General features: G+C 51.9%; 1 protein-coding gene across 1 annotated transcript in view; it reads left to right on the plus strand.

The window, feature by feature from the left end:
- Positions 1-3,077: 3,077 nt before the first annotated feature.
- Positions 3,078-26,545, plus strand: part of SLC4A9 (solute carrier family 4 member 9) — a 49,215-nt gene continuing 25,747 nt past the window's right edge. The window contains exons 1-13 of the mRNA XM_067566874.1: positions 3,078-3,373; positions 6,416-6,576; positions 7,145-7,294; positions 8,182-8,243; positions 10,999-11,156; positions 12,889-12,976; positions 13,565-13,719; positions 14,840-14,956; positions 16,092-16,266; positions 17,116-17,249; positions 18,705-18,976; positions 24,687-24,742; positions 25,820-26,014. Of these exons, the coding sequence (XP_067422975.1) occupies positions 3,078-3,373; positions 6,416-6,576; positions 7,145-7,294; positions 8,182-8,243; positions 10,999-11,156; positions 12,889-12,976; positions 13,565-13,719; positions 14,840-14,956; positions 16,092-16,266; positions 17,116-17,249; positions 18,705-18,976; positions 24,687-24,742; positions 25,820-26,014 (2,019 nt within the window). The remainder of the gene's footprint in view (positions 3,374-6,415; positions 6,577-7,144; positions 7,295-8,181; positions 8,244-10,998; positions 11,157-12,888; positions 12,977-13,564; positions 13,720-14,839; positions 14,957-16,091; positions 16,267-17,115; positions 17,250-18,704; positions 18,977-24,686; positions 24,743-25,819; positions 26,015-26,545) is intronic.

Raw genomic sequence — 26,545 nt, forward strand, 5'->3', positions numbered from 1 at the left:
ATGACAGGGGTGCCTTAGATCTCAGATCCTGGAGCTCTTTGGATAACTGCCAGATGCCCAGACTGAGTCCTGGCATGTACCAGCCTCCCATTCAATTGTGTTTCTAACTCACCGTGTAATGTGGACAGTGCTTAATTTGTGCCAGAGCTGAACCCTGGCACCTCTAGACTGGGCAGTTCAGAGCCCTGGCACCTCTGGGCTTGCTGCATCAGTTATGAATGCAAAAAAAAATTGCTTGAGTCCCGGCCCTACTTTCCTTACAAATTAAGCACTGGATGTGCACCAGAGGAACCTAAGTTAATTGGCAAACCAGAGTGCACATAACTGAATGGGTAGGAGCAGTATGCCAGGCAGGATTCACAATACTAGTCACAGATCTATGAAGTATCAGTATTGATGTGCAAGCCAGGCATAGGGAAGTGCTGGCTTAGCAGACCCATCACTATTTCACAATGCCCTGAAAGCCACGCTCCTGCTTTGTCACAATAGCAGAGGCCGACATGCCCTACTTTGTACCTGCAGGATCTAGTGCATGCTGGCCTTTCTGGTGTTTACTATGCACAGCCCTGCTCACGTGCTTGGCACCGCCACTTGCAGTTTGGTATCTCGGCTGTAGTGTTTTGTAATGCAGCTCAGGTGCTTGCATTGACATTTACTAGCAAAGCGCAAGGAGGGGGTCAGCACAGTCGCAGCCATGAGTCGACAACTTTCCATCCTGGCAAGTCTCTGGCTTCCCCCATGGTTTTGTTTTCATTTGCTCAGTGATGAGCCGGTTACTGTTGCTGCCCCAGGCATTCCCTGAAAATCCAGAGATGTGGCATGATGTTTCTGGGAAACCGCTGTGCTTAATCAATGTGAAATGTGAGCCTGGAATGGCCACCTCAGTTTATCCGCCACAAATACTTGCTGGACCGGGACTAAAATCGGTGCAAAGCAGGTAGCTTTGGAACTTTTATAATTTTGTTTTCTCTGCATTACATCTTTAAAAGCCAAGAGTTCGCCTGTCTCCTGGGGCATCAGCTGCTTTGTTCTGCACAGCTGATGCAACATGTGACAGGAGTCCCACACACTGGGCTCTCTCTGGGAGCCTGGGCTTTTGTTTGCTCTGATTCTGGTGTTTTCCTTAATCTTAAATAAAAGCCATTCTCCTAGGAAGTGCCCACCTGCTTTTTGTGCAGGGAAAACAACCCCCCAAAATAAAATGGAGGAGCTAGATGGCTCAGGGGACTGGATAAGGCTATGGAGACTTTCAGCCCTTGGTCAAATCCATCTCAGGAAGATAGTAACTAGTTCTCAAATGAGGTTGCGCAAAATGGATGATGGATTTCATGCCAGTTCCACATCACACAAATAACTACCACAAAGCACATAGTTTGGAGGTCTTTCTAGGTGTAGCTATAAAGGAGCAACAGGAGACACTGCAAGGAATTCCAGCATCCCAGGAGGGCAGGGCAGCCACAATCTTCCCCCACTCGCACACCACTCGGTCCACCAGCCTGGATTCCCTTTGTCCAAGAAGGGAATCACCAAGGCTGCTCTACAGCATCTGACTGGAGTGTGAAGATGTGGGGCGCAGCAGGGGGATTTCTGGGGGGAGCTGTGTTTTGGCATCCCCTAGCGCAGAACAAGGAAGCCAGCTGGTGGGCACAAAGGCAGGGTCTGTGTGTAGAGGCTGGGAAGCTCCAGCTGGTGCATGGGAAGAGGGAGGAGACGGTAAAGCTGCGGCTCCAATCCTTGGGCTCAGGGTTAGTGCCTGTGTCTCAAGGGTGTGATGCTGGCAATGGGGTTTTTGGATGGTGAACTTCTTGCCATGGGCATCAAACACTAGATCAGCGGTGGGCAAACTTTTTGGCCTGAGGACCACATCTGGGTATAGAAATAGTATGGTGGGCCATTAATGCTCTGGGAGTTGCTCCAGTCAGGGCACCGCTGAGGCCATGTGGTGGGAGAAGGGCGAGGGGGGAAGGGAAGGGGCTGCCATACTCCATCCGAAGTGCTGCTGGGCCCACGTGGTGGGAGAGGGGTGGGAGGAAGGTGTGAGGTTGGGAGGGGAAGCAGCCGCTGCCGCACCACACGGCTTGTTCCGCAACTTTTCTGTGGACCACCTGAATGGAGCTTTCGGATCACTGGTTGAGCTGGAGGTCCTGATGAAAAGCTCAGATGGGCTGCATACGGGCCATAGTTTGCCCACCCCTGCACTAGATAAACGCATGGCAATGCCCCTAGAAAGCCAGGCATCCTCCAGGTTCTTGGCATGGGAGGGGCCGGGGACTGAGAGCGGGTGGCACTACTGTCCAAAGGGCATAATTTTGACTGTGCAGGGTGGCAGAAAATGAATTTCAAACAGGTCCCTGGTATAGGAGCTGCGGCCAGGGCCAGGCTACCTGTCCTCCGCTGTGACCTTTCTTCCGGCCAGAGGCCAGCCACTGGGAGAGTGCCAGCCTGGCTCTGTGGGGACAGACAGCGTTCACACAAAGTATACCTCCGGCGGGGTAGGTGACTAGGGCTGGGAGGAAGAAAGGGGAAGAGGTAGGCAAAGGGAGACAAAGGAAGTTGCGGGGGGAGGGATATTGGGAGTTTCACACCCAACGGGGTTCAGTTCAGGGGGTTCTGGATAACTGGTTTGCTGAGCCTGACTCCTTCAGGGTCCTAACTTCTCCCATCCTAGGGAAAGTCTCCCAGCTGTCAGGTGCTGATGCCCTGATCCTCCAGCTCAGATTGCAGCATGTATGTTTCCGGGACGGTATGTTTGTAAACAAGTGTTTCGCAGGCTCAGCCCTGAAAGCCACAGGGCCGTCCCTGCGAGGGGGCAGGCAGTGTGGGGCAGCAGGAGCAAGTCAGGGCTGGTGCTTGCAAGGCTGGCCTCCTTAGTTGGCTGATGCTGTTTGGGGCTGGGCTCCCAGGTGTCAGGCTGTATCCGACCTAAACAGGCTCTGGACTTTTATAAGGGCAGATTGCCTGGGCTCGCCTGTCACTACCTGGCTGGGAGTGTGGAGGGAACCCAGGACTCTGCTGAGGGGAGAGGCCCGGAGATGGCCAGAGACACTTGGAGACCTGAGCGTCAGGAGTCTGACATGATGAAAGTGCCCGTGAATGAGGGCGTTCTCACCAGTGCGGAGGCACATGCTGTTCTGGAGGCTGAGGGCAGTCCCAGCCTGGCAGGTCCAGACGGGCCTCCGAGAAGAAACTCGGGGATTATTTGCCGGGCAGTTGGTCGAAGCATCTTCACCTCCAGTGTCTCCTCAGCAGCTGGGCGAGTTGGCTTCCTGCTGCAGAAGGAGGAGGAGAAGGAAGCAAGCTGCCCACTGCTGTTCATACAGCTCAATGAGCTGTTCTGCACCCCTGATGGCCTGGAGTGGAAGCAGACGGCCAGGTAGGCACTCCAGCCCAGAGAAAGAAGCATTTGAGAACCACGTAACAGGGTGGTCTGCCCCTTTAAGGGCTTGGTGCCTGCCTGCCCTGATCATTACTCAGGAGTGGCTGAGGAGGGGTGGCAGCCCCAGATTGTCAGGGAGAAAGGGTTCCCGGGGAGGGGAGGCAGGGGAAACCTGCTGGAGAAACAGGGCCTCCAGGGAGGCAGCGCTCAGGGAAAAGAGGTAGGAAGAGGCCCTGAAGCAGGAGGGCCTGAGAGGGGTGAAGGGAGCTGTAGCCCAGGGTGGGCTCAGGAACCACATTGGTGCTTGTCTGGGAAATAGAACTGCCTGGTAAGAGACTCTGGCTGTGGCCGTGGGTCCTTCGTGGGATGGGGTCAGGTCAGCACTTTACACCAGCCCGATTTAGGAAGGTACAGCTTGCCAAAGCAGAGCCGAGCAATGCCCCAGGAAGTCTAGTCTGCTGCCGCTGATGGAGATCAATGCAGGGGCTTCAGAAAAAGATCTAAAAGTGCCATGATGCTCCTAATGGTGCAATACTATCTCACTGGGGGGAGGGGAGAATTCTTCCTGACCCCAGCTGGAAATATGCTGCCACCCTGACACATGATTATTCCTGGGTGTCCTAGTTTGAAATTAGAGATGTTAGATTTCATCTAGTCCATCGTCTGAGGGCCAATCTGTGGGTTGTTCCTCACAGGACATCCACCAATGCAGTTTCAAGTGACTCCATCAACATGCAGTTATTTGAAACCAGAAAGACAACTTGCCCCAGCCATGTTCAGAGGCAGCAATTCTGGAGCTTATAAGTTGTCGAGAAATGTATTTCCTTCTCTTTTCCTTTCTTCCTTCGCTTTATATTGGTTGCCTTTCAAATCCATTGAGTGACCCCCGCCATGTCTGTGTGGTTTGGGTCACTCTTTGGGCCCGTTTGACATCCACAAGCCAAGTTTAAAGCTCACTGGCACGTGAGTGTTTTTGTGGCGTGACCAAATGCTAAATGGATCAATCAAGCTGAGCTATTATTCAGGGTGGCAGCACCCAAGATAAAAGTAAAACACTCTGTGCACAGATAATGAGCTGCAAATCCATGTGGATTTTTTGCTGTTTGGGAGCAATTGCTCATTCAAACAAATGGGTGCAACAGAGGATTTACCCCCAACTGGGCTGTGTCGCTGGCACATAACCAGCGTCTGACATCCCTTGTGAGTCAGGTGCTAGGACTGTTCCTGAAAAGGGCAGTTACACCATCAAACTGACAGGCAAGGAAGATGAGTTTAGTGGCAGCATTCTGTGTGGATTGAAAGGGGTGATGTGTGAGAGCCCAGCCGGAGGGATGCTGAGAGCACTGAAGACAGGGTGCAGTGAGGATCTGCATGAGAGGTCTGGCTGTGATGGCAGATAGCAAAGGGCAGATTCTGGAGATGCTGAGGAGGAAGATGTGGCAGGGTGTGTGGGATGAGGAAAGGGAGGAGTCACAAATGGTCCTGAGATTGTGGGGTGTTGAGGGGTGAAACTGGCAGAGACAAAGAAGGAGTGAAGGAGACGTTTGGGAGGGAAGGTGAGGTGTTCGGATTCAGATGATGACCAGACATCCAAGAGGAGAAGTCAGAGCCACAGGCTGAGATGGGTGGAGGGAAGGAGACAGTTATGTGGTGGAGAGACAGATTTGCACGGCTGCGTGGCGATAACTGAAATCCTGGATTGTCACACCAGCACGGATCCCTTTGCCACTGGGGGCTAAGGTCAGAGTGGATATAAGGGGGAATGGGAGGGTCTGAGGGAGTCCAGAAGGAGTCATGTGCCTAGTGAGGGGGTGGGGAAGGGGTACACTGTCCCATCGTAGACTCATCTCTGAATGTGGGCCTTAGTCTGGTAAACAGGGTCCAGTGCCCCAGAAACAGGGGACCTTTTTGCTGATAGTACAAACTGCTGCTGTGGGAATGATCCTCCTAAGCAACCAGAGCCTGAATTATGTGGGTTGAGAGGTTATGGGGCTGCAGATTTTTCTACATTGAAAAACCAACTAGCGGATCCCCATAGCCTGGTCAATGCTGCCATGCTCATCTGGAGAAATTCACCTTCCACCTGAGTCCCGGGGCTGGAACAGGCTGTCCAAACTGCTTGGGGCGTCCCTCCACAGGGCCCTCCGCGTTGTACATTACCCCGTGAGGTCAGGGCTGCCAGTGCAGGGGAATGGCTTGGCCCGGTTTCCTCTGTACAGATCACTGTCATGCTGCGCTCATTCTGCAGTCTCAGCTGGCATTTGTCAGAGCCCCTTTCCAGACTGGCCTTAATACCAAGGAAGCCTCTCTGTGCTGTAGGAGTTCAAATGTTTGGAATCTGGCAGCAAGCATGGGCGTTGCATGGCGTTCCCAGCGGACATGCTGGGGCTCCTCCAGAGGGCATTTAGAGTGCACTGGTGTTTTCCTGTCCTGCTGAAGAACGGACAGATAATACCAGTGTCTACAAGAGGAAAGTTAAGTTCGGGGCTGTGGAGAGGGGCCTGGCTGACAACCCTGGAGTCAGCGGTGCTCTCTTCACAGCCCAAGTATGAGCACTGCCTTTTCTACTTCACCAGTGTCTCTGCTCTTATCTGCGGCATTTCCCCTTAAGTATGAGAAGCTAGGTCAGTCTCCAGGGCCCAGCCAGCCCTTGGCTTCCCTACTGAGGCTCTGCCATTATTAATAAGCCCCGAGCCATCCCGCTCCAGGACAGACCTATTTGTGACTGTCAGCATTTGATAGCATGATGCACTGCCCCTCCACAGTGGCCTCTCAGGAATCTGATGTCCGCTTCAATTTTTCCTGCAGAATAATCTCTTTTTTAGTCATTTTTCCCCACGGACGAGCTGTATGAATAGGACCCCATGACTGGCAGCTCATCTCTCTCCTCCATCCTACCCGACAGAGTGATACATGCACTCCAGCTCTGGGATCCCACTGGGCCTGTGTGTGACTGTGTCTGCCTCAGGCCTTGGTGTTTCCATCAGTTTTGACCCAGGGGGGCTCCGATGACGACCTTCTGACTTTCTTGTTTTGCAGGTGGATTAAGTTTGAGGAGAAAGTGGAAGTTGGAGGAGAGCGATGGAGCAAACCGCACGTCACAGCGCTTTCCTTACACAGTCTGTTCGAGCTAAGGATGTGCATCAAAAAAGGAACCATCCTGCTGGATTTAGATGCCCACAGTTTTAAGCAAATAGTTGGTAGGTGGAAAGTGTGGAAAGGTCGACTCCCTGGGCCACCCCCTTCCCTGGCCAAGGGCCGGGTTACTAGGAGCTCCTGAATGAATGCACTGATGCTTGCTAGCAAAGTGAATCCCTGGTGGGCTTGATTATGATTTGTTCTGCAGTAGCCCCCAGTGGTCACACTTGAAATCAGTGCCCCATTGCGCCAGGCACTGCACAAACCCATTGTAAGGAACAGGCCCTGTCCCAAAGAGCTTTCCATTTCAATGGACAGGACAGGAAAAGTGTAGAAGAAAGGAAGCATTATCCACAGGGGGAGTGGACCAACACAGTTGTGCCTACCTAACCCCCAGTGCAGGCATTGCTATGGCGATGGGAGACTGCTTCCTTTGATGTAGCGACCATGGTGCGAGGAGGTGCTGTTTCGGCACTGACGGAAAACCCCCTCTGTGGGAGTAGGCTGTGTCTGCGCAATGAGGCTATCCCAGCGTAGCTATGGCGACATCGCTGCACTAGTAGGGACTCTGCAGTGTAGACACAGCCGGAGTGTGCATGACACTACCAAAGCTTTCGTTTTGTGTCCAAGAGAAGGCGATTGCTGTGCAGATCGAAGAGTACGCCCTGAGGCCAGAGGTGAGGAAGAAGCTCACGTCCGTGTTGCTCCGCAGCCCCCAGCACCACACCACCAAGTCTCAGCTGAGGACGGTGGCAGAACTCAGCGCCGCCTGCTGCAGGGGTGAGTGTTGACTGGGCTCTAGCCCTCACGTTTCCCTTTCCCTGTGTAGCTAGATCACTCGGGGCTAGCTCCAGGCTGCAACCAGATGGGGCCCAGGCTTGTAAAATACTGGAGCTAATATTGTCTAGCATGACTCTCCTGAAAAGGGATGAATAGCGAGCTGGGAGCACATCTCTGCCTGAGGACAGGCCTCGTTCGAGTGCTGTTTGAGCATGTCACAAATCCACAGCACAAACCAGAATGCTTGGCAGCCTTCTCTCTGGGAGGCTTAGGCCTGCACGAGCAGGGGAAGCTGAAGAGGAAGCAGAGGCATTTGCAGAGCCAAGGAAGGGCCCACATGTGGAAAAGCTGAGGGGGGGAGGGATGCTACAGGAGAGGATTAGGGTAGATGTGCAGAGGTGGGTGGCGTTTCTAGGCCTGGAATAGCAGATGGGAAGGTTCACTAACAAAGCCAGGGAGGGGCCTAGAACTGGCCTAAAGGGGGGTATGGCGAGGACACTGGCAGAGCTGAGCAGGGTTTCTAGGAATGGAATTGCTGGAGGCGAGATGCACTAGCAGAGTTGAGCGGAAGGGCCAGGTCAGCAGTTGCAGGAGTTGCAACAGGTCAAGATTCAGGTACATTGGCAGATCCACGGAGGCCCTGTTACCCAATACTTCCTGCCCCACGTCTGAATGAAGCATGTGCTAGTACTTTCGCATCTCTATGAGCACTACACGCACTCACTGATTGAAAAGTAAATGTCAAAGCCTCTGGATTTCCTCTTGCTAGACAGCACCTATGGGAGTAATTCGAACCAGTGGGCCTACACTGGCTTTAATGTTAGAGCCGTATTATACATCCTTTCTTCACATCTCCTGATTGCAGCATGTGTCTCTTTGCATTACAGACAAAGTCAGTAACCGGTCAGATCCAGGAGCTAAGATTTCCGAAACACCCCTTAAGGAGCAGGTATGGCCGGCCGGCTATGTGCAGAGAACACTGGGGTGTTGTTAGAGCTGGGGGAGAAACGGCAGGGAGAGGGGGGTTCCAACAAAAACTCTGACGTTTTGGTGAAAAACTGAAAGCTGAAATATGTTGATTTGGAAACAATGCCAGAGGGCCTCAGAAGAGTTGTGGTTTGGGTGCAACTGATCTTCTCCTCCGCCAGTGGGACTCCCTGGTTGGGCTACATCTCCCATGATGCACCACGATCTCCCTCTTGGTGAAGGGAGGCACTACCTCATGGGAAACTGTCACAAGCTGGCTGGCCCTTTAAAGCCAGTCTAGCTCAGCCTGACCTGTGACCTGGCAGCTATGCCCCAGCTGAGTGTGATCTAGAGACTCAATGCCCATGAGCGACCCCAGCTGCACAGGATCAGAGATCAGCAGAGGGGAACTCAGCTGGGGGGCCCCATGACAGAGAAGGGGGGAAGTTCTGCCCTCTCTCTTGGCAGAACCTAGCAAAGTCTTAAGGGGTGAAAAGGCAGCTCAAAGGGAGATGGGAAAAAGCCAGGAGAAAGGCTCTACAGAAGGGCACCCCAAGGCACCAGGGGGCACCTCCACATCAAAACGTTTCGCTGCCTGTCTAAAAAAGCAAAACCAGTTTGCTTTTGAGAATGTGGCTAACAAACAATTGCCCTTTTCCTCAGCGAGCTGCAGCTTGCTTGCGGGATCCACTTGGGTCAGCCGAATCCCACATTCCCAAAACACAGTTCTCACCCAGATCTAGTTATGAGAGCCAGCGGGTTCTGTCCAGTGTGTTCCTCCCCCAGGACTGAGAGCAGCAGGGGTGGGAAATGCTGCCACGCTTGCACAAAGCCACCAGGGACAGTCAGTATCAGATACCACTCACAAGCCCAGTGTTCTGCCTATGGCCAGAGCCAACAATGCCCGAGAGGAAAGTGAAAAGTGCCCGCACCAGATCTGGGCAGTGGTACGTAGCTGCACGTGGGAGAAAACACATCCTGAGAGAGAGGCCCTGAAACATGCAATGTAATTCTGCTCAGCATGTGTAAGCAGGACTGGGCCTGTAATGTGGGCAGGATGTGCTGGCAGCTTTGAGCCTATCATATCTAGTCATAAATTATTATTTAGTGCCTCTGCTGGTTTCCCACGCCAGCAGACAGGCAGAAGATCCCATCTGGAGATGAAACTTTCCTCGTAGTTACAACCATTGCAACTGCTCCACAGAAGTCCCGAGGATTGCAGCAGTTTAACTGAGTGGAAAATCCAGCCCAAAGTTCTGTAAGCTCACTGCCATGTTCTGTGAAGGAGAATTTGCAAAGGCTCTAGGGGCATGTCAGAGAGCTGTGGTGTGCTGTCATGGTGTGAGAGGGCATGGCACCTGACAGCAAAAGTGGGTCTCCCCAGTCATTGAATATAGGTTTGCACAGGTGATATTCTAGTTTAGTTTCCATGATGATAATCCCTGGCTCTAGTATAGCACATTTCATCAGGAGAACTCAAAGCGCTTTACAAGGAGGTCAGGGTCATTATCCCCATTTTACAGATGGGAAAACTGAGGCACAGAGGGAGGAAGTGACTTGCCAAGGTCAGAGAGCCAGGAATAGAAGCCAGGTCTGCAGAGTCCCTCTCTGCTGACCTAACCACTGGACCATGTAATTCAGACCAAAACTTGCAATTTACTAAGTCTTAGAAAACAAGACCCAGCCCAAGGGACCATTTCCAGAATCCGAACTAGGGCAGCTGAGTTCTACAAGCTAAGGATGCTTCACTGTTGTTGTTTTTAGCTGCTCCCCACCTGCTTCACAGGGCTTGCATTGCTCGCCAAAAGGAGAATTTCCTCCTATGCAGTGTTGTGGGCGTGCGTCAAAAATTAGTTTCATCAGGACAGAATGATGTATTCCTGCTGCTACTCTGTCTTGTGCACTGAGCATGCAGCCTGCTCTTAATACCTCCAATAACAATGGTGATTGGCAGGAGACTGTTCAAAGAGTGAAATACTGAATGCGAGGAAAATCTTCTGTTCCAGTGACAATTTCTGTTGGACCATTTCTGATGGGTGTAACATCACAATTTAGTAAAACATGAGTGTGAGTAGGCTTTGAAGAAATAGATGTTCTTTGAGATGTGTTGCTCATGTTCATTCCAATTAGGTGTGTGCATGGCATTCATACACCTACTTGGAAGGGATATGAGCAACACATCTCGAAGAACAACAGTTACGAAAAGTAGGTAGCCATCTTTCTACATCTTCTACATCTTCACAGCTGTGGTTAAGTGCTGATGTCAGATGAACACAACCAGCCCAGGTAGTTTGTTGGAAATGTTACTCTTGGGATCATGGCCATTTGATGGTCTATTTGTAATGAGTTGCTGGGTCTCAATCTAATTCCTGGTGGATGAGTGCCCACGTCCCGAAATGAACCCATTGCAACTGGCACTAATTGGCAACCTAGCCGGCGATCTCAGGTGAGTGGCCAAAGACTGAGTGGCCCATGGAGAGTGAACTCCCTTCTCATCAATAGAATTGGTTCTTCCAGGCCAGGTTAAGGCACATTGACGGGGAGAATGAGAGGAGTTTGCACTGACTCTACTCAGCAGATAACTAGAAAGAGTTCAGCCTTCAGGACTCAGGCACCTTCCACCAGCACTGAATGTCCTTGAAATAAACCTTAGCCATTGAATAACAATCTGGGACTAAAGCATGCTTGGCCTGTCTGTTCTGGATGCCATCCTGGACTGAGGCTTTATTTTATTTCAGTTAAAAAACCAATTCAAGAAGAAGATCCCAACCGGGACTGAAGTGTCCAACGTTCTTGTGGGGGAAGTGGACTTCCTAGATAAGCCATTTATTGCCTTCATCCGATTGCAGAAGGCCGTGGGACTCGGGGCCTTGACTGAGGTCGCATTCCCCAGCAGGTAACAATCAAGCAGAGATAACTGCACTGGAGACTCTTCTTCCTCTTCTTGTCTCCTCAGTTCCTCCCAGCATCACGTAGTCACTGGAGCACAGAAGTGAGGCTGAGGGTTGGTAATATAGGCTCAGATTTCGCTTGCTAAGTGCTTAAGAGTTCCCCATCACCCATGCACCAAACCTCCACTGAATTTCCCAGGGACAGACAGCTCATTGCAGATGCTGCTGTTGGGTTATCTAGCCAGTCACAGCAAAGATGATCAGAGAGCAGCAGCTGCTGATCTGTTAGGTATAACTTGGTATGAGATACATGGTTGGGTTCTCAGCGTTCTCCTCGTGCTGGCTGGGCATAAGTGCTCAGTGGCATTTCTGCCATCAGGGTGCCTGCCTCATGCAAATCCAAAAACATAAAATCAGAGCAAAGCGAAAGCCCTTCATCTCACTTCTTGGTGTCCATCTCACTGCAAGTGGCTAGTCACAACGAAGGATCTGCCTTGGGGGCTGCTGCTCTGGTGTCAATGTCACACATTCCTTGTCCACTGTGTTGCTGCTAAACATCAACAGCTCCAGGTGCTCCATAAACAAGAGCTTAGCATACCAGGACGCTCTCCCAGTCATATTCAGGTAACTGCTCTTCAGATGGGCTGCAGAGTCCCACCTAGGACGTCTACCCAGAACTCGTAGGGACTCCTACCAGCCTGCATTTTGTCAAAACAACAGACAGGACTGTCCCAGTGCAGGAACAAGTCTCCACTTGTCCTTGGGGAGTAGGCTAGCAGAGACCTGGTGGGGATTTTTCATCCACAGTGGGCAAAACCCTGGCTTGGCCCCCCAGGGGATGGATCAGCTGGGTTCTGATGGGGCTTCCCCAGCACAAATCTAAGATTTTATGCTACATCTCAGACTGTCCTTGTCAGCTAGGCTCTGGGCTCCAGCGGCAGGAGACACCATGGAGTGGGCTCCTGGAAAGCTGGCTGGTAGCACTATGGAAGCAGGTGAACTGGCAATGGGCAGATCCTGATTTATCAGAATTTCTGCTGCTTTATCCAGCCGAGCCCTCGGCTCTGGGGATTTGGCCCCAGCACACGACAAACCCTCCTGCCTTCTGGACTATGTGAGATCTCCCAGCCACCTGTACACTCTCCTGGGATAGTCACTTGCTCTCTCTCCCACCTCCCAGCTGCTGGGATGGAGAGTGTGACTGCATGCAGTCAGCAGAGGGGGCCCTGCCTACTAAAAGGGGCACGTACTGCTGGGCTGCAGGATGTGCCATGTCAGTGTAAATGCCTAGCCAAAGAGACAGATTTTGTGCCAAACCCACACAGGCCCATGTGATCTAATACTGCTACACTCAGCAGCGTGGAATCTCAGTGCCTAGCACCAAGGTGTCTTTTCCTCGCATGTGCTAAGTGTGATTTGCAAAAGCCCTCAGCACTGGAATGGCCAACAGCTGCCGGCAAATTCACTACGAGTTTTAGCATTAAGTGACTGTAACAAGGGCTGAGCGCTTCTGAAAATCCCACTCCCTGATCCCGGCAAGGCTAAGGCAAAGAGCAACACATTTACCCCAGTCTCACCAAGCCTTCACATGCCACCAGTGTCACCCTGGGTGGCTAAGCACCCCACAGCCAGTTCAGAGAGATGGTGTGTCCTTGGCCCTCGGACATGCTGAATACCGGCCCTAGGAAAGCACTCCAAAAGTGGGGCCATTTCACACTGTTTCTGTGCTCTCCCTAGGTTTGTTTTTATCCTCCTGGGCCCCAGAGCCAAAGTGAAAGCCTACCATGAGATTGGAAGGGCCATGGCCACGGTACTCACGGATGAGGTGAGCCCATGTGTCAGAGAAGGTGCTACGAGTGGGACGGTGCTGGCGGCTGTTGCATCAGTATTAGATGCAGGCTCCATCTCTGGGGAAAGCAGGGGGATAGTCTTCATAGGCAAAGTCAATGGGAGCTGAGGCTGTGCTGAAAACCAGGCTCATTCTAACCCCACTGCCAACCTTCTGATCCTCTTCTAGAAGCTCCAGGCTGGAAGGGTGGAGAAATGGATCAGCACTGGATCAGCCTAATGCTCTCCTTCACCCTTCCCCAGGGTTAGAAGGCTATGATATCGAGGCTGTGCTTTTCAGAGACTAAGGGGGTTAGGAGTCCAAATCCCAGTGAAATGCAATGGGAGTTAGGCATGGAACTCTCTCGAGTTCCTTGGGAAACCCCATTTTAAAATCCCAGTGCATGGAGGCTGGCTTAGCACACAGAGCATGTAGGGTGGGAAGGGTCTTTACCCGTCTAGCTTTAGCAGAAACCTGTAGTCAGCCCTAGCAGTTCCCTGTGCAAAGCTGGGGCATTTAGCATTCGTCTCAGCCAGTGGTTGCATACAGGCATTCACTGGATACTGTAACTGCATTTCCCTCCAGTTCTTCCAGCGGGTTGCCCATCAGGCTCAGGACAGAGAAGACCTCATTGCAGGGATTGATGAGCTTCTAGATGAGCTGACTGTGCTGCCTCCAGGCAAATGGGACCCGACCATCCGAATCCCTCCACCGAAGTGCCTGCCCTCTCCACACAAGAGGTACCAGAGGGGAGAACCCAGCAGCTTCCAGGGGCTTGCAGAGATGGGCCTGAGGCTAAAGCCGAGCTCCGGCTTTGAAATCTCCCCACAGTGCAGCCCCAGCTCTGCTAAAGCTATGCAGAGGGTTAGGAGCAGCAGCAATCCAAGATGGGGAGCTTCACACTGACAGCGTAATGTCTCTCACCTGCCTCCCCACTGCCGGAGCCTTTCCCTGCTCAGTGAGACTCTGGCATAGGATAAAAGCCCTGGCAAGAGGGAGTCAGCAGGGAAAGGCTCCGGCAGCTCCCTGCTGCTGAGCCACTGCCAATGCAGTCCTCGCCATTGGGGCACGCTTCATTCTTCACTGCTCCGACAGCTACAGACAGCAGCAATGGCTCTATGCCTGTGTCCATCTAACGTTGGCCAGGACATCATGGCCCTCACCAGTGAGCTGCCCTTTGTCGCCAGCACATGAGATTGCTCCAGTGCACACTCCATGAGGCTAATCTGGAGGAGCATTTGGAAGCTGCATCTCATGCAGATGAAACTCACTGCCTAGGTGGGGCAGGTCATTAGCAGCACATGACACTGGTGCGCCGAGCTCTGCATTGTTTCCTGCGTCAAGCAGAGCTCCCAGGGTGACCCACACAGGTCACCCAGCTGGGGTCAATTCAAAGTGGGGTTCATCATCTTTACAGACCCACCCGCCCTTGTTCCCTGCATCCCATCCCCATGGCTAAGCTCTGCAGGGGTCTCTTGCTGTCGGACCCAGAGCTGCACTGCCCAGACCAGCGGCAGGGTGTTCTCAGAGGAGATGTCACTCGCTGCAGCAGGAAAGGTTCTCTGCATCTCTGCAAAATATTCTAAGTCTTGGTTTAAAACTTACGAGTTCTGTGCGCCCTCACCTAGCCTCTAGACCCTTTACTCTGCTTAATATCCCACTACTACTGCCCATTTATAAATATTCCCTCTCCAGTGTATCCAGACAACTGAGATGTAGCTGCCTCTGGGACTGGATGTGGCAGCATCATCTGTACTGAGACACCCAGAGAGCAATGGGAATTCAATGCCAAAAATTGCCTGAGGAACTAGCCTGGGTTTTGTTCATGAGGATGGTTCTGGGTTTCTCATGTTGTTTCAGGATCTCCATGCACCTCTGGGAACAGAAATCTCACTGTAACGGGAACATGTCTGCAGCTGATGACAGACATGCCCCTGGGCCCCAGCATGTCAGCGAGGAGCTGCAGAGAACAGGAAGGTAAGTGCCCAGAGGAGGGGTGGGTCTCAGTAGCTGCAGACATTTGCCTCAAAGACAGGCAGCTAGAGTCAGGCCCAGCATAAGTAGGTGCAGTTCCACTGAGCCGGCTTACACCAGGGATCAGTTTGGCCTGGAGCTTGGAGGCCCTGTGGCTAGCACTCTATGCTGGCACACAGTAGACACTGGTTCGTTCCTGGGCCTGGTTTCTCATTGCCAGATTGGTAGCTGCTGGGGGGTCTGGAGAACCAGAAAACCAGGAGACACCTGAACTGGGTTCCTGGTCCTGATCTCTTGTTTTCTGGCCCCTGGGTGGAGATTCTCCACGCTGCACACCAAAGACTCAGATTACATTCCTGGGCCAGTGTCTCGTCTTGGGGGTTCAGTTCCTGGAGATATTCAGAATAGATGGAGCCAGGCATATCCTGACTTCATGTTTCAGTAAATGAGTCTGTAAACTTTGTAGGGCAAACTTTGTAGGGCAGGGACCAACCTCACGTTTGTACAGTGCCTTGCACAATGGGGCCTGGTTCAGACAGGGGTCTCTAAGAGTTACTATATAACAAGTAAGACAGAAATAACACTGGCAGTGCTTGTCAAGACTTTCTTGGAATCCCAGAGGTAATCTCCTTTCAAATAAAGACTTTCTTGGAATCTCTAGTCAATAGCGATAGGCCTGAACCAAACCCCTGGATCCAAACTCCGTCTCCAACCTTGAGATGTGGTTCGCACCAGGCCTGATCTTGGCATTTCAAAATCTGGACCTGACTTTGACCCTCCCAGATTCCAGGCTATTGGGTGCTGTTCACATCTGCCTGGTACAGCTGCAGCCTCAGACCTGACCCTGGATGCAGGGCTTGGGCTCCGCCCACCTCAAACACTTCTCTCAGGTCAATACATCAAAAGGAATCAAAATGTGCTTTAAAATATGCCCCCAAGTGAGCCAGCCACTAGGGGACGTGATAGCATTGGCTTTGGTGGCTGCCTTGACCTGTTGCTTTGGGAGAGAAAGTGGCTCTGCTCTAGGATTTTTCTTGCAGAGCTATCTCAGCTCAGCTGGGCTAAGCAGATAATGCAGTATAGAGTGATTGGGGTGGAGGATTACTGCTCTCCGTCTTGTTTCCATGTTGGTCTGCAGATTATTTGGAGGGCTGGTAAAGGACATCCAGAGAAAGGCCCCTTGGTACTGGAGTGACTTCTACGATGCCCTGAATATCCAGTGCTTTTCGGCTATTCTTTACATCTACCTGGCGACGGTTACCAATGCAATTACTTTTGGCGGCATGCTGGGAGACGCTACAGATAACATGCAGGTCTGTGCTCACCTCCTGTGTGATACCCCCTGCATGGGCCACATTGACTTGTCATCTCGTCTGGAGCAGCTTCGTTGTTTTTCTTGCGCTGTCAGATGTTGGGGCAAGTGCAGAATAAATCATAAGTAAACCAGTGCCAGCTGCCATATTAATAACAGAGCGGGATTTAGGGTGAAGGCGAGTACATATTGTCAGGCAGGAGATATCAGACAGCGAAGCTGCCACTGAAATCTTGCCAAATCAGGATTTATTTTTAATATCATTTGGGGGGGAACAACTCAGTGTTTTTCCACTCTCACGCCCTAGCTCCCCTAGCCTGCGTGTGTCTATCTGCAGAGCTCTCCGCTGCTACTGTGACATCAGTTTCACATCTGTCGTGCAGTCACGTTGGCCAAAAAACCGATCCTAATGATTCTAGGGCATAGAAGGTGAGAGGCCATGCGAGGAGATGGGACCGTTGGTGTAGAGTAATGCTAATACATAGCACTTAGCTAGAGCTTTCTATCTGGAGATTTCAGAGCACTTAAGTTCATGACGGTGCCTCTGATTTGAGATGTGGTCCACCGGTGTGAGTACAGGATTGGGAGCTACCCAGCTCTGCTTCCTTAGGCAGAGCTGAAGTTACTGAAGATGTGCTGAAATTAAATCTACAGAGAACTGCACTATGCCTGACAGCAAGCATTTCTCCAGGTGCCAGCTGCTCACAAATTCAGACAGAGAACTAGCACCATGTGTAACAGTGCCACCTGGCAACTCCCAGGGAGGCTACATCTGTCTCCTCTAACAGAACTTTTACCTTGTGCCTTTCTGAACAGCTCATGCTTAGCTGGGCTTCTCCCTGTGTTTCAGGGCGTGCTGGAGAGTTTCCTAGGCACCGCTATTGCTGGAGCTGTCTTCTGCCTCTTTGCTGGCCAGCCACTCACCATCCTGAGTAGCACTGGCCCCGTCCTAGTCTTCGAACGGCTCCTCTTCTCCTTTAGCAAGTGAGTAAAGCACTGTCTCAAAGTGGCCCCTTGCCCTGAATGGGTAAGACTGCCTCTGGTGAGCTTCTGAACTGCTTCACATGAGAATTGTAGCTCTTCGGACCTTGATTATCCCATGTGTTTAACACCTTAGGCCTGGCTGATTTCCAAAGGGAACTGCTGGGCCACTGGGGAGTGCTGGTGTGCTAGGGATGAGAGAGGGCTTCTGCTGTGACTCGGGAAAGAGCTAATCCCTCATTCTGCCCTGATGTCCCCTGCGGGAAATTCCCTTGTTTCTGGCTTTCCAGCAAGAACAGCCACCCCATTCACTCTCAGCCACTGGGTCAGTCCCCCAGTAAAAAGCCCCAGGGATTCCTATGCCAGCATGGCCCAGTGCCAACGTCATGTTGGAGAAATTATTCTGGCAGGATTCATGGACAGGCCTAGAACAGCGAGCTGGAGACAGGCAAATCCTGGGTGATTCTCCAGACATGCCGAGCTTGGCTTAGCCACCTCTGACCTCAGAATTCGGCTCCACATCTCTCTCCATGTTGGCCATGACATTAAAAAATGCGCCATGAACTCAAACATAGCCTGGGAGCTAGGAGAGCTGCGATCTATTCCCAGCCCTGCTACTGACATGCAGGGTCACCTTGGGCAAGTCTCTTAGTCTTCACTTCTCTGCTGGCTGTTTCCCAATGTGTAGAAGGGGGATAATGATGCTCAACTGCTTCACAGGCTGTCACGAGGGACTGACATGCGTGTTGGATGTTAAGACACGGGAGGTAATTGTCCCGCTTACTCAGCCCTGGTGAGCCCCAGTTGGGGGACTGTGTCCAACTCTGGGTGACGCACCTAGGGAAAGATGTGGACAAATTGGAGAGTCCAGGGGAGGGCAAAAAAAATGGCAAAAGGTTTAGAAAACCTGACCTGTGGGGAAAGGTTAAAAAAACTGGGTATGTTTAGTCCTGAGAAAAGAAGATTTGAGGGGAGCCCATAACAGTTTTCAGATATGTAAAGGACTGTTCTAAAGAGAACGGTAATCACTTCTTTGCCATGTCCACTGACGGTAGGACAAGAGGTAACGGGCTTGATCTGCTGCAAGGGAGAGTTAAGTTAGAATCAGGAGAAATGTTCTTCCTAGAAGGGACGTTAAACTGTGGACCAGGCTTTCAAGGGAGGTTGTGGAATCCCTGTCATGGGAGGTTTTAAGAACAGGTTGGGCAAACACCTGTCAGGGAAGGTGGGTCTAGTTTTTTTGGTCCTGCCTCAGCACAGGGGGCTGGACTTGATGACTTCTCGATTCCCTTCTAGTCCTACATTTCTGTGATTCTATGATCTCTGTACAGCACATTGAGATCCTTGGGCAGGAGACATTAAAGATGGGCATAGCATCCTGCTATTAGTGATGAGAGCTAAGTGTCATGTCTTGTGTATGACCCATTCATTGAAACATTTTGGGCCATCCTTGGCCAGAGATTACAGCCTGGATTACCTGGAATTCCGCCTCTGGATTGGCCTCTGGGTGGCCTTTTTTGGCCTGATTTTGGTGGCCACCGAAGCGAGTTACCTGGTGCAGTATTTTACCCGCTTCACCGAGGAAGGCTTCTGTGCCCTCATCAGCTTAATATTCATCTACGACGCCGTGAAGAAGATGCTGATCTTGGCGGACAGCTTCCCTGTCAACTGGAATTACAAGATCAATGACGTCACGCTCTATGGTTGCATCTGTAATGCATCTGACACAGGTAAGAGCAGGCCGCTTGTGTTTGGGAGGGTCCCTGCATCTCCCTGAGCTGCTGTTTGCCTGGGCAGCTGCATGTTTCTATCGGTAGTGCTGGGAATGGGCCTTAGAAAATAGCCATTCCAGCACTCGTCCCCTGCGAAAAGTGACTGTTTATTATTTTCCGGGTCTGTGGCCCAGATCAGGACCCCATTGCGCTAGGCTCTGTACAAACACAGGACACAGAGACAGTCCTTGCCTCAAAGAGTCTGAGAGAAGAGACAACAGGTGGAATTCAGACTGACAGGGAGCACAAGGAAACAACAAGACAATACTGTCTGCACACCAGCCGCTTAACCATCGTCAAACTTTGTGCAGGCAGTAGGGCAACGAAGAGATGTAAGGAGGCATTTGCAGGAGGACAATCAGGTCGCTTTGCAGATATTTATGGGAGCATCTCTCAAGTGTGAGGGGCAGCAGGAGAGGAAGCATGAAGTGGCTTTTTTGAGAATTTAACAAGTGAGCAATGAAGCCTGGCAGCCTGGGCCGATCAGAGATGATGGTCAATATTTCAGTGCTGTATGAGAGATGATCCATAGTGTGGGAATAGACCATGGAGGGACTCGAAAGTGAAGATCAGCATCTTACAGTGGGAGTGAAGGAGAAAGTGGAGCCAGCAAAGATACGCAAATGGAAGGGTAACATGGTCAAAGTAAAAAAAGATCTTTGTAGCAGCGTTTTGAATGGCTATGAGCAGGGCAAGGTTGTATTGGTGAAGGCCAGAGAAGAGTGATGCAGTAATTAAGAGACGAGATGATTAGAGCCTGGGTGGGAGTTTTAGCCGTGTGGATGGATCGGAAAGGCCATATCTTACAGACTGGAGGGGATGATATCTTTGTATTTTGTCAATATCATCTGTGAAGAAATGGGCGAGGGCATGTGCAGAGACTGATTGGAGGCAGGAGGGGAAGAGGGTCTAAGGAGGGCAGCAAAGATGGACATAGGAGTCAATCAGGATGGAGACATGGAGGCATTGGGTAAGAAAGGTGGCAGAACTGAAGGAGGAGAGAACAAATTTGTAGTGGAGGAAGGCAGCCTGGTTCCAGGGCTTCTGCCAGAGATGCTTTGCAGGTAAGAGCAGAAACAGACGACGTGGATGTTGGGGGGTGAGAGGGTGAGCCAGGGCTGGGGGCTGGTAGTGCTGGGACCTTGTGAAGGGACAGCGGGACAAAAGAGTCAAGTGTGGAGGAGAGCAAAGCATGGAGAGAATTAACAACTGTATCAATGGAAGAAAACGCCTGATGGAGCAGACCTGCTCCCTGGGTGTATCAGTCGTGCCTTCCCAATGCATTGGCGAACAATACAGCTTCTTACTCAGGTGAGCCATATGGGCCAGCTCAACTGCAGGAAAGGGAGCTGGGTTGTGTGCTGGCTCATGCAGCACCCGCAGAACTGGTAACTAAGTTTCTGCCCTCAGATGCCTGTCCAATTCCAGCAAAGGCAAAGGGGCAGACTCATGTCCCTGAGGATAGGTTATATGGCAGTGCATCATGGGGGGCAGAATCTGGCCTGCAGGATCTGTATAACTGAGGATGGTGTATGAGAAAGATGAAACCCAGCTTGAGTCTCCCATCCCAGGATGAGTGTGTAAGGCTGTCAGTTCGAGACAGAATCTCTTTGCTTGTGAACTGAATAAATGGGATGTGGCTTTGGTGATGCTCCAGACACATGGGACCCCTGGTGAAATTTTCCTGTCACTTTTCAGAGCAGATCCACCCTGTGATAGGAGTTAGACTGAGCTGGTTGAATTACTGATTGCAGAGAATTCCCCGGAGAATGTGGCTCTTGCTCTGTTTGTGAATCAATCCTGAGTTCTGTGTCTGTAGTAGCTAGTGACAGGGGATCGCCGAATAGTTTAGATGAACCTGCCTTCCAGCAACTGTGACTGCTTAAGCTAAACTTCGTTTCAAAGTCAGTCCTCTAGATGGGTCAGTCAGCCCCTCTGGGCTCTTGATTAACTCCTGAAAACTCACATACTTTGGGAGTGAGTTATTACCAGAAAGATGATGGTAATAAAGGGCATGTACTCATTAACAGAGCTCCTCCCCCTCCCCCATGTATCCAGCCCTGCCAACAATAGCTCAGTCCCCAGAGAAGGTGAAACTTTCGCTGTGGCCTGTATGTAACTGGAGCAATTGCCCCATGGACACCTCCCGGCTGTACATGCCTGAATAATGTCCATGAAGCAACCATAGCACATGTTACCATGGAAAGTGATCTACAACCTATCCTAGCAGATGATCTCTCACTCGCTCAAACCTTGGGAGGCAGGCCTATCCTTGCTTACAGACAGCCCCCCAACCTGAAGCAAATACTCACTAGCAACCATACACCATACAACATGAGCACTAACCCAGGAACCTATCCCTGCATCAAACCCTGTTGCCAACTCTGCGTGCACATCGACTCTAGTGACACCATCACAGGTCCTAACCATATCAGCCACTCCATAAGGAGCTCATTCACATGCACATCTACTAATGTAATATATGCCATCATGTGCCAGCAATGCCCCTCTGCCATGTACATTGGCCAAACAGGACTATCACTACGCAAAAGAATAAATTAACACAAATCAGACATAAAAAATGGTAACATCCATAAGCCAATAGGAGAGCACTTCAACCTCCCAGGACACTCTGTATCTGACTTGAAAGTTGCCATACTTCTACAGAAAAACTTCAAAAACAGACTTCAGCAAGAAACTGCAGAGCTGGAACTGATCTGCAAACTTGACACAATCAGACTGGGTCTGAATAGAGACTTGGAATGGTTATCTCATTACAAGAAGTAATTGTCACTGTTGCCCTCCCCAGTGTTGTTTCTTACCCTTGGATGCATATAGATACCTCCTATCTGTGATTTCCATTTCATGCATCTGACGAAGTGGGCTGCAGCCCATGAAAGCTTATGCCCACAGAAATTTGTTAGTCTTTAAGGTGCTATAGGGCTCTCATTATTTTTGCTGTATACAGACTAACACGGCTACCCCTCTGGAACTTTTCATGAGGAAGGTATGGTGAGGATGCTCCTGCAGAGTTTATGTGGCCTTGCCACTAGAGGGTGACAGAGAGCCAGGCTGCATTGGCATGAGTCACAGCCTGACTTATTTTTAGGATTTACTGCAATCCCCGGATACAAAGCTGGGCGCTCACAGGGTGAAGGGGGAGAGTTCATATCAGTAAGATAAGTGTAAAAGTGCTCTAGGCCCAGTGCCAGGATCCCGTCCCACAGGCAGAGTGGCATCTGAGCCTGTGTGTGAGCTCAGCTGGAGAGCACAGCCATCTGTCCCCTGCCTGCCCCGGTCATGACCTTCATGGAACACTGAACCCCCGCCCTTCCCCTTAGTCCAGTGGCTCTCTCCTGTGCGCTGAGAGCAGGGAGTGCGAGGGGAAGTCAAGATGGCTGATAGTTACCGAGTCGCACCAGAACTGTGCTGGGCTTGTTTTCTGCTAGTGCTAATTTCTCTCTCCCTGTTGAGATTGCAGTTGCATTGTTCTGCAAAGCCGATGTATCCCGTGGGCTTGAGCTTCCTTCAGGTCTGTCCCCTCCACGCTTCCTGGTCTCAGGCTGACAGCTGTGAGGAGAACACAGCTCTCTGCTGGGTGGGAGGTGTCCGGATATAGTTCCTGTTCCAAGGGGGCAGAAGAGAATTGGCCAGTGTGGTGGTGAGATGCAGGGGCTCAGTAGAACAAAGACCCAGGCCATTCCCCAACACAGCCTGCTGCAACCCACCGACCCCAATTCCATGGGAGCCGGGGGGCTCCCTGCACCAACCCGTCCCAGCCAAACTCCTGGAGACACTCGAAGCAGGAGCTCTCTGACGGCAAACTCCCAAAGAGGGTCAAAGCCTCTTCTCCCCCTGAACCAGAGCAGGGAGAGGTCGGGTCTGTTTTCTTCATAACCCTTCACTATATTATTTGTCTGACTTCTCAGTACAGCTAGAGAATAACCCAGGTCCCACGTGGCCACATCCCAGCTCCAGGGAAATCTCAGGATGCAGGAAAAGCACAGCTCCACCACTGTAGCTCTCAGCAATGGGACAAATTGTCCCAGCCTCCCAGATGTAGGGATTTCCCTGAGATTCACCCTCTTTCCCTCTCTCTCACACACACACCTTTGCACCCCTTTCTTCGCGTAAATAGCTTAACTGTCCTCAGGGACTTCTCTGGCTCCTTCTTCTTTTCCAACTGTGTTGTCTATTACATCTCTTCTTTAGAGTATTGTATTTCCCTTTCCTCTCTCTCCCTGCCTTGCCCTTGAGTGTCTCTATGACTTGAGACTGGGCCACCAGCCACTTTGCTCCCACTGCGCGGAGCTGTGGAGCGTCTCCTGGAAAGGCAGGCCAGCCACTGAGTTTTGTGCTGAAGATGATCTCATGGTGCGCAGCTAGGATGTGCTCAGCGCCTCTTTGCTTGCTCCCACCTCCTCCGCTTCTGTGCCAGGCTCTAGCAAACCTCTACTGTGCATGTGTGAATGCGATTTTCCAGACGCCTACAGAACTTGGCCAATGTTGGGTGCATTTTCCTTGGGCTGATGAAACACACACACATTTCTGACACCGGAGCGACCCTCCCTGACAAATTTCAAGTCCCTCCTCCAAAGCAGAGCTTCTCAAGGAAACCATTTTAAGACTTTTTAATATGGACAAAACAAAGCATTTCCCCCTAACTTCGTTCTCAGATGTGGTTGGAGCATTTTAGCTGAACCCTTCCAAAAATATTCAGCCTGAGGCAGATGCCTGCCATGGAACATTTCAGCCTGATCGGTTAAAGTTTGACAAACAAAATCAGGTCTTATCATAGGAAGTGTCAGGCAACTTTAACTCTAGGCAGTGCTACCAGCCCCACCTATAATCGGGACACCTGGAGAAGAAGCTGGGAATGAGGAGACGGAGGCAACCACCATGTACTGTACCAGCAGGCCACAAGCAGATGTTCTGTGGGACACAGTTTGGGAAGCACTGGTCCAGTGTAATCACTGGGGGTAGAATCCCCCATAACAGCTCCTACAAGCTGGGAAAGGGCAGAACACACCAGCAGAGGGACCAACGTGATGGTGGCAAACCGCATGTTAGTGCCACTTTTTTCCCCCCACTTTTTTGTGGGTTTCCATAGGAGGGACCAGCTATATGAAAAGAAAAGGACTGGGGTAAGGGGGGAGAGGGCAGGGAGGAGGGGCAGCTGGGGAGTGAAGCTGAGTTGAAGAGACTGTGTCTACACTGGAGGTGTGATTTCCAGCGTGAGGAGGTGCACCAGCGCAAGCTCTGATCTCTGCTTGGCAGTGCCTGCCCCAGTCGGCTGGAGTCTCTGGCTGGGGTAGCTGCTCTCTGCAGTTCTCCCCCAAAGCCACATGGGGGGAGGGAAGGCACTGACGGGGTCCTCTAGTGCCATTAGAGTATGTGTGTGGGGGGGTCGTCCCTGGATAGTTCTGGGTCCAGAGAGGTGCTGGGGGGCCCCCACTACTTGTCCCCTGCTTTGGCTGCTCCTGTTCCTAGCAGCTGAGATACACACCCCGTTCCTCACTACTGATGAGGGGACCAACCCCATTAATGTCTCCTGCCATCCCCCAGGCCGGAGCCCGCTGACACCCACTGCAAATGCTCAGGGAGACGCAGCCTGGGTGCCATGGTTTGGCGAAGGGGAAAGAGATGTCTGACTGTTCATCTCTTGCAGGCAATGCCTCTGTGCTGAATGAGATGCTGCTCCCACCGCCCGGCAGCACTGCAATGGTAAGGACCAGTCTCCCCAGCCTCTGAGGCGAGTGAGGGAATACTGAGGTCCCAGCATGCACGTTCTGCAGCAGTGACTGGGGCAGGGCCCCCTGTGCTCCTGGGGCAGGGCCAGTGCCACAGGATCCCTCCCAGAAGCAGACTGTCTTAGCGACTAGGGGTTGAAGTGATGGTGCCGGGCCAGCTTTTTACCCAGGGTGCCTGTGTGGGAGACCCTGTCCTCCTACTTATGGGTACCTGCATGTTTCATGGTGGTCTTGTTTCCAGTCGCTCACCCTGGGCTCCAAGGATACTGGTGTCATCCTCACAAAGGGCCACTTCCCTGCCGGTAGGAGGGGCCGCCCCTTCCACAGCTGTCTGTCTGCAGCCTCTCCCCACCCCACTCTGGAAACGGCCTGGTAGCCACTCACCCATGGAGCCTTGCTGCCCTCAAAGAGCTGTGCACATGGGTGTGTGTTCAAGGCCCACACATGGGGGGGGAAGGGTACACTTTACCAGGGTCTGGGGGGCCGGGCCCAGGCTGCAACCCCCATTACCATGAGGAAAAAATGTTCATGGCTCATGAGATTGTATGTATGGGATGAGGGATTGTGGTATGTGTGTGGGAGGTGGCCCATGTTACAAGTTTGTACTAGGCCCGAAAACATTATGCTTGGGCCCTGCATGTGTTCACATGGCCCAGGCAGTTCAGCCGGATTGTTGGGTGAGCCCTCTTCGGGACGGACCCGGGGTGATCCCTGGCAGGCCCTTACCTAGGAACCTGAGGCTCAGAGCAGGAGATGGACAACGATACACACACACAGGCAAACAGTCAGCACCAGCAGCAGCCTCTAACCTTCAACACTAACCAGTCCAGCTGTACTTTCCTCCCCTATCCCTGATCGCTCCGCCAAGCTTTCGGGTGAAGCTGTGGGGTAATTGGCCATGCTCAGACAGTGCCCACCTCACCCCCCATCATCTGCCAATGGGGCTCTCTTGGACTCATCTGATACCTTGGCTATGGCCAGAGAGGGGTTTCTTCTCGTCTAGCTGGCCGGCTCTCCTGTGCCTCTGCAACTTGTCTCTCTGTCGCCACAGCAGCATGATCTGGAGTCTGCAAAGTGGTCTCTGCTAACCAGAACAGAATGTTTGCGCATGGGAGGCCACCTGGTGGGGAACAGCTGTAACTACGTGCCTGACATCACCTTCATGGCCTTCATCCTGTTCCTGGGGACATTTCTCTGCTCCATGATGCTCAAGCACTTTAAAACCAGCCGCTATTTCCCCACACCTGTGAGTGTTTCTCTTCCCTCCCCACACTCTGCCAGCACCTAGGGCATTGTGAGGAGGATGCAGCTGTCTCTTCCTGTGCAGGGTTCTTACCTTTAGTTGGCATTGTGCCGACAGCTCCTGCTCTTCAGCTCCCCCTACTGGATGTAGGCATCCCAGCACATGCCACACAGCCACTAAGAGCAGGCCATGGCAGGAGAACCACAGAAATAACCCTGACAGTCAGGATTATTGCTTTAAAAGGTGGTAAGATCTCCAAGTGTTGCTCAGCCCAGCAATGTCTGATGCCCTGCAGCTCGCAACGGTGGTGTTGGTGATCCGCAGAGTGCTGTGCGCTCTCCTGGCCACATGGATCTAACACCAACACACATACAAGGCCTCCCCCAATAGGTCTCAGAGTGGTGGCCCAAAGTGGGGGGGGGGCGTCATTATCCCCATTTTACAGACTGGGAAACTGAGGCTCAGAGAAGCTGAAGCCAACCTTCCCCAATGTGCTTATTGCCTGTGGGTGCCCAACAGGACACTGCTAGGGGT

Source organism: Emydura macquarii, unplaced genomic scaffold (genome assembly GCF_026122565.2).
Source record: "Emydura macquarii macquarii isolate MOO-44397 ecotype Brisbane River unplaced genomic scaffold, CSIRO-AGI_Emac_v2 contig_2768, whole genome shotgun sequence".
Classification (NCBI taxonomy): domain Eukaryota; kingdom Metazoa; phylum Chordata; order Testudines; family Chelidae; genus Emydura; species Emydura macquarii.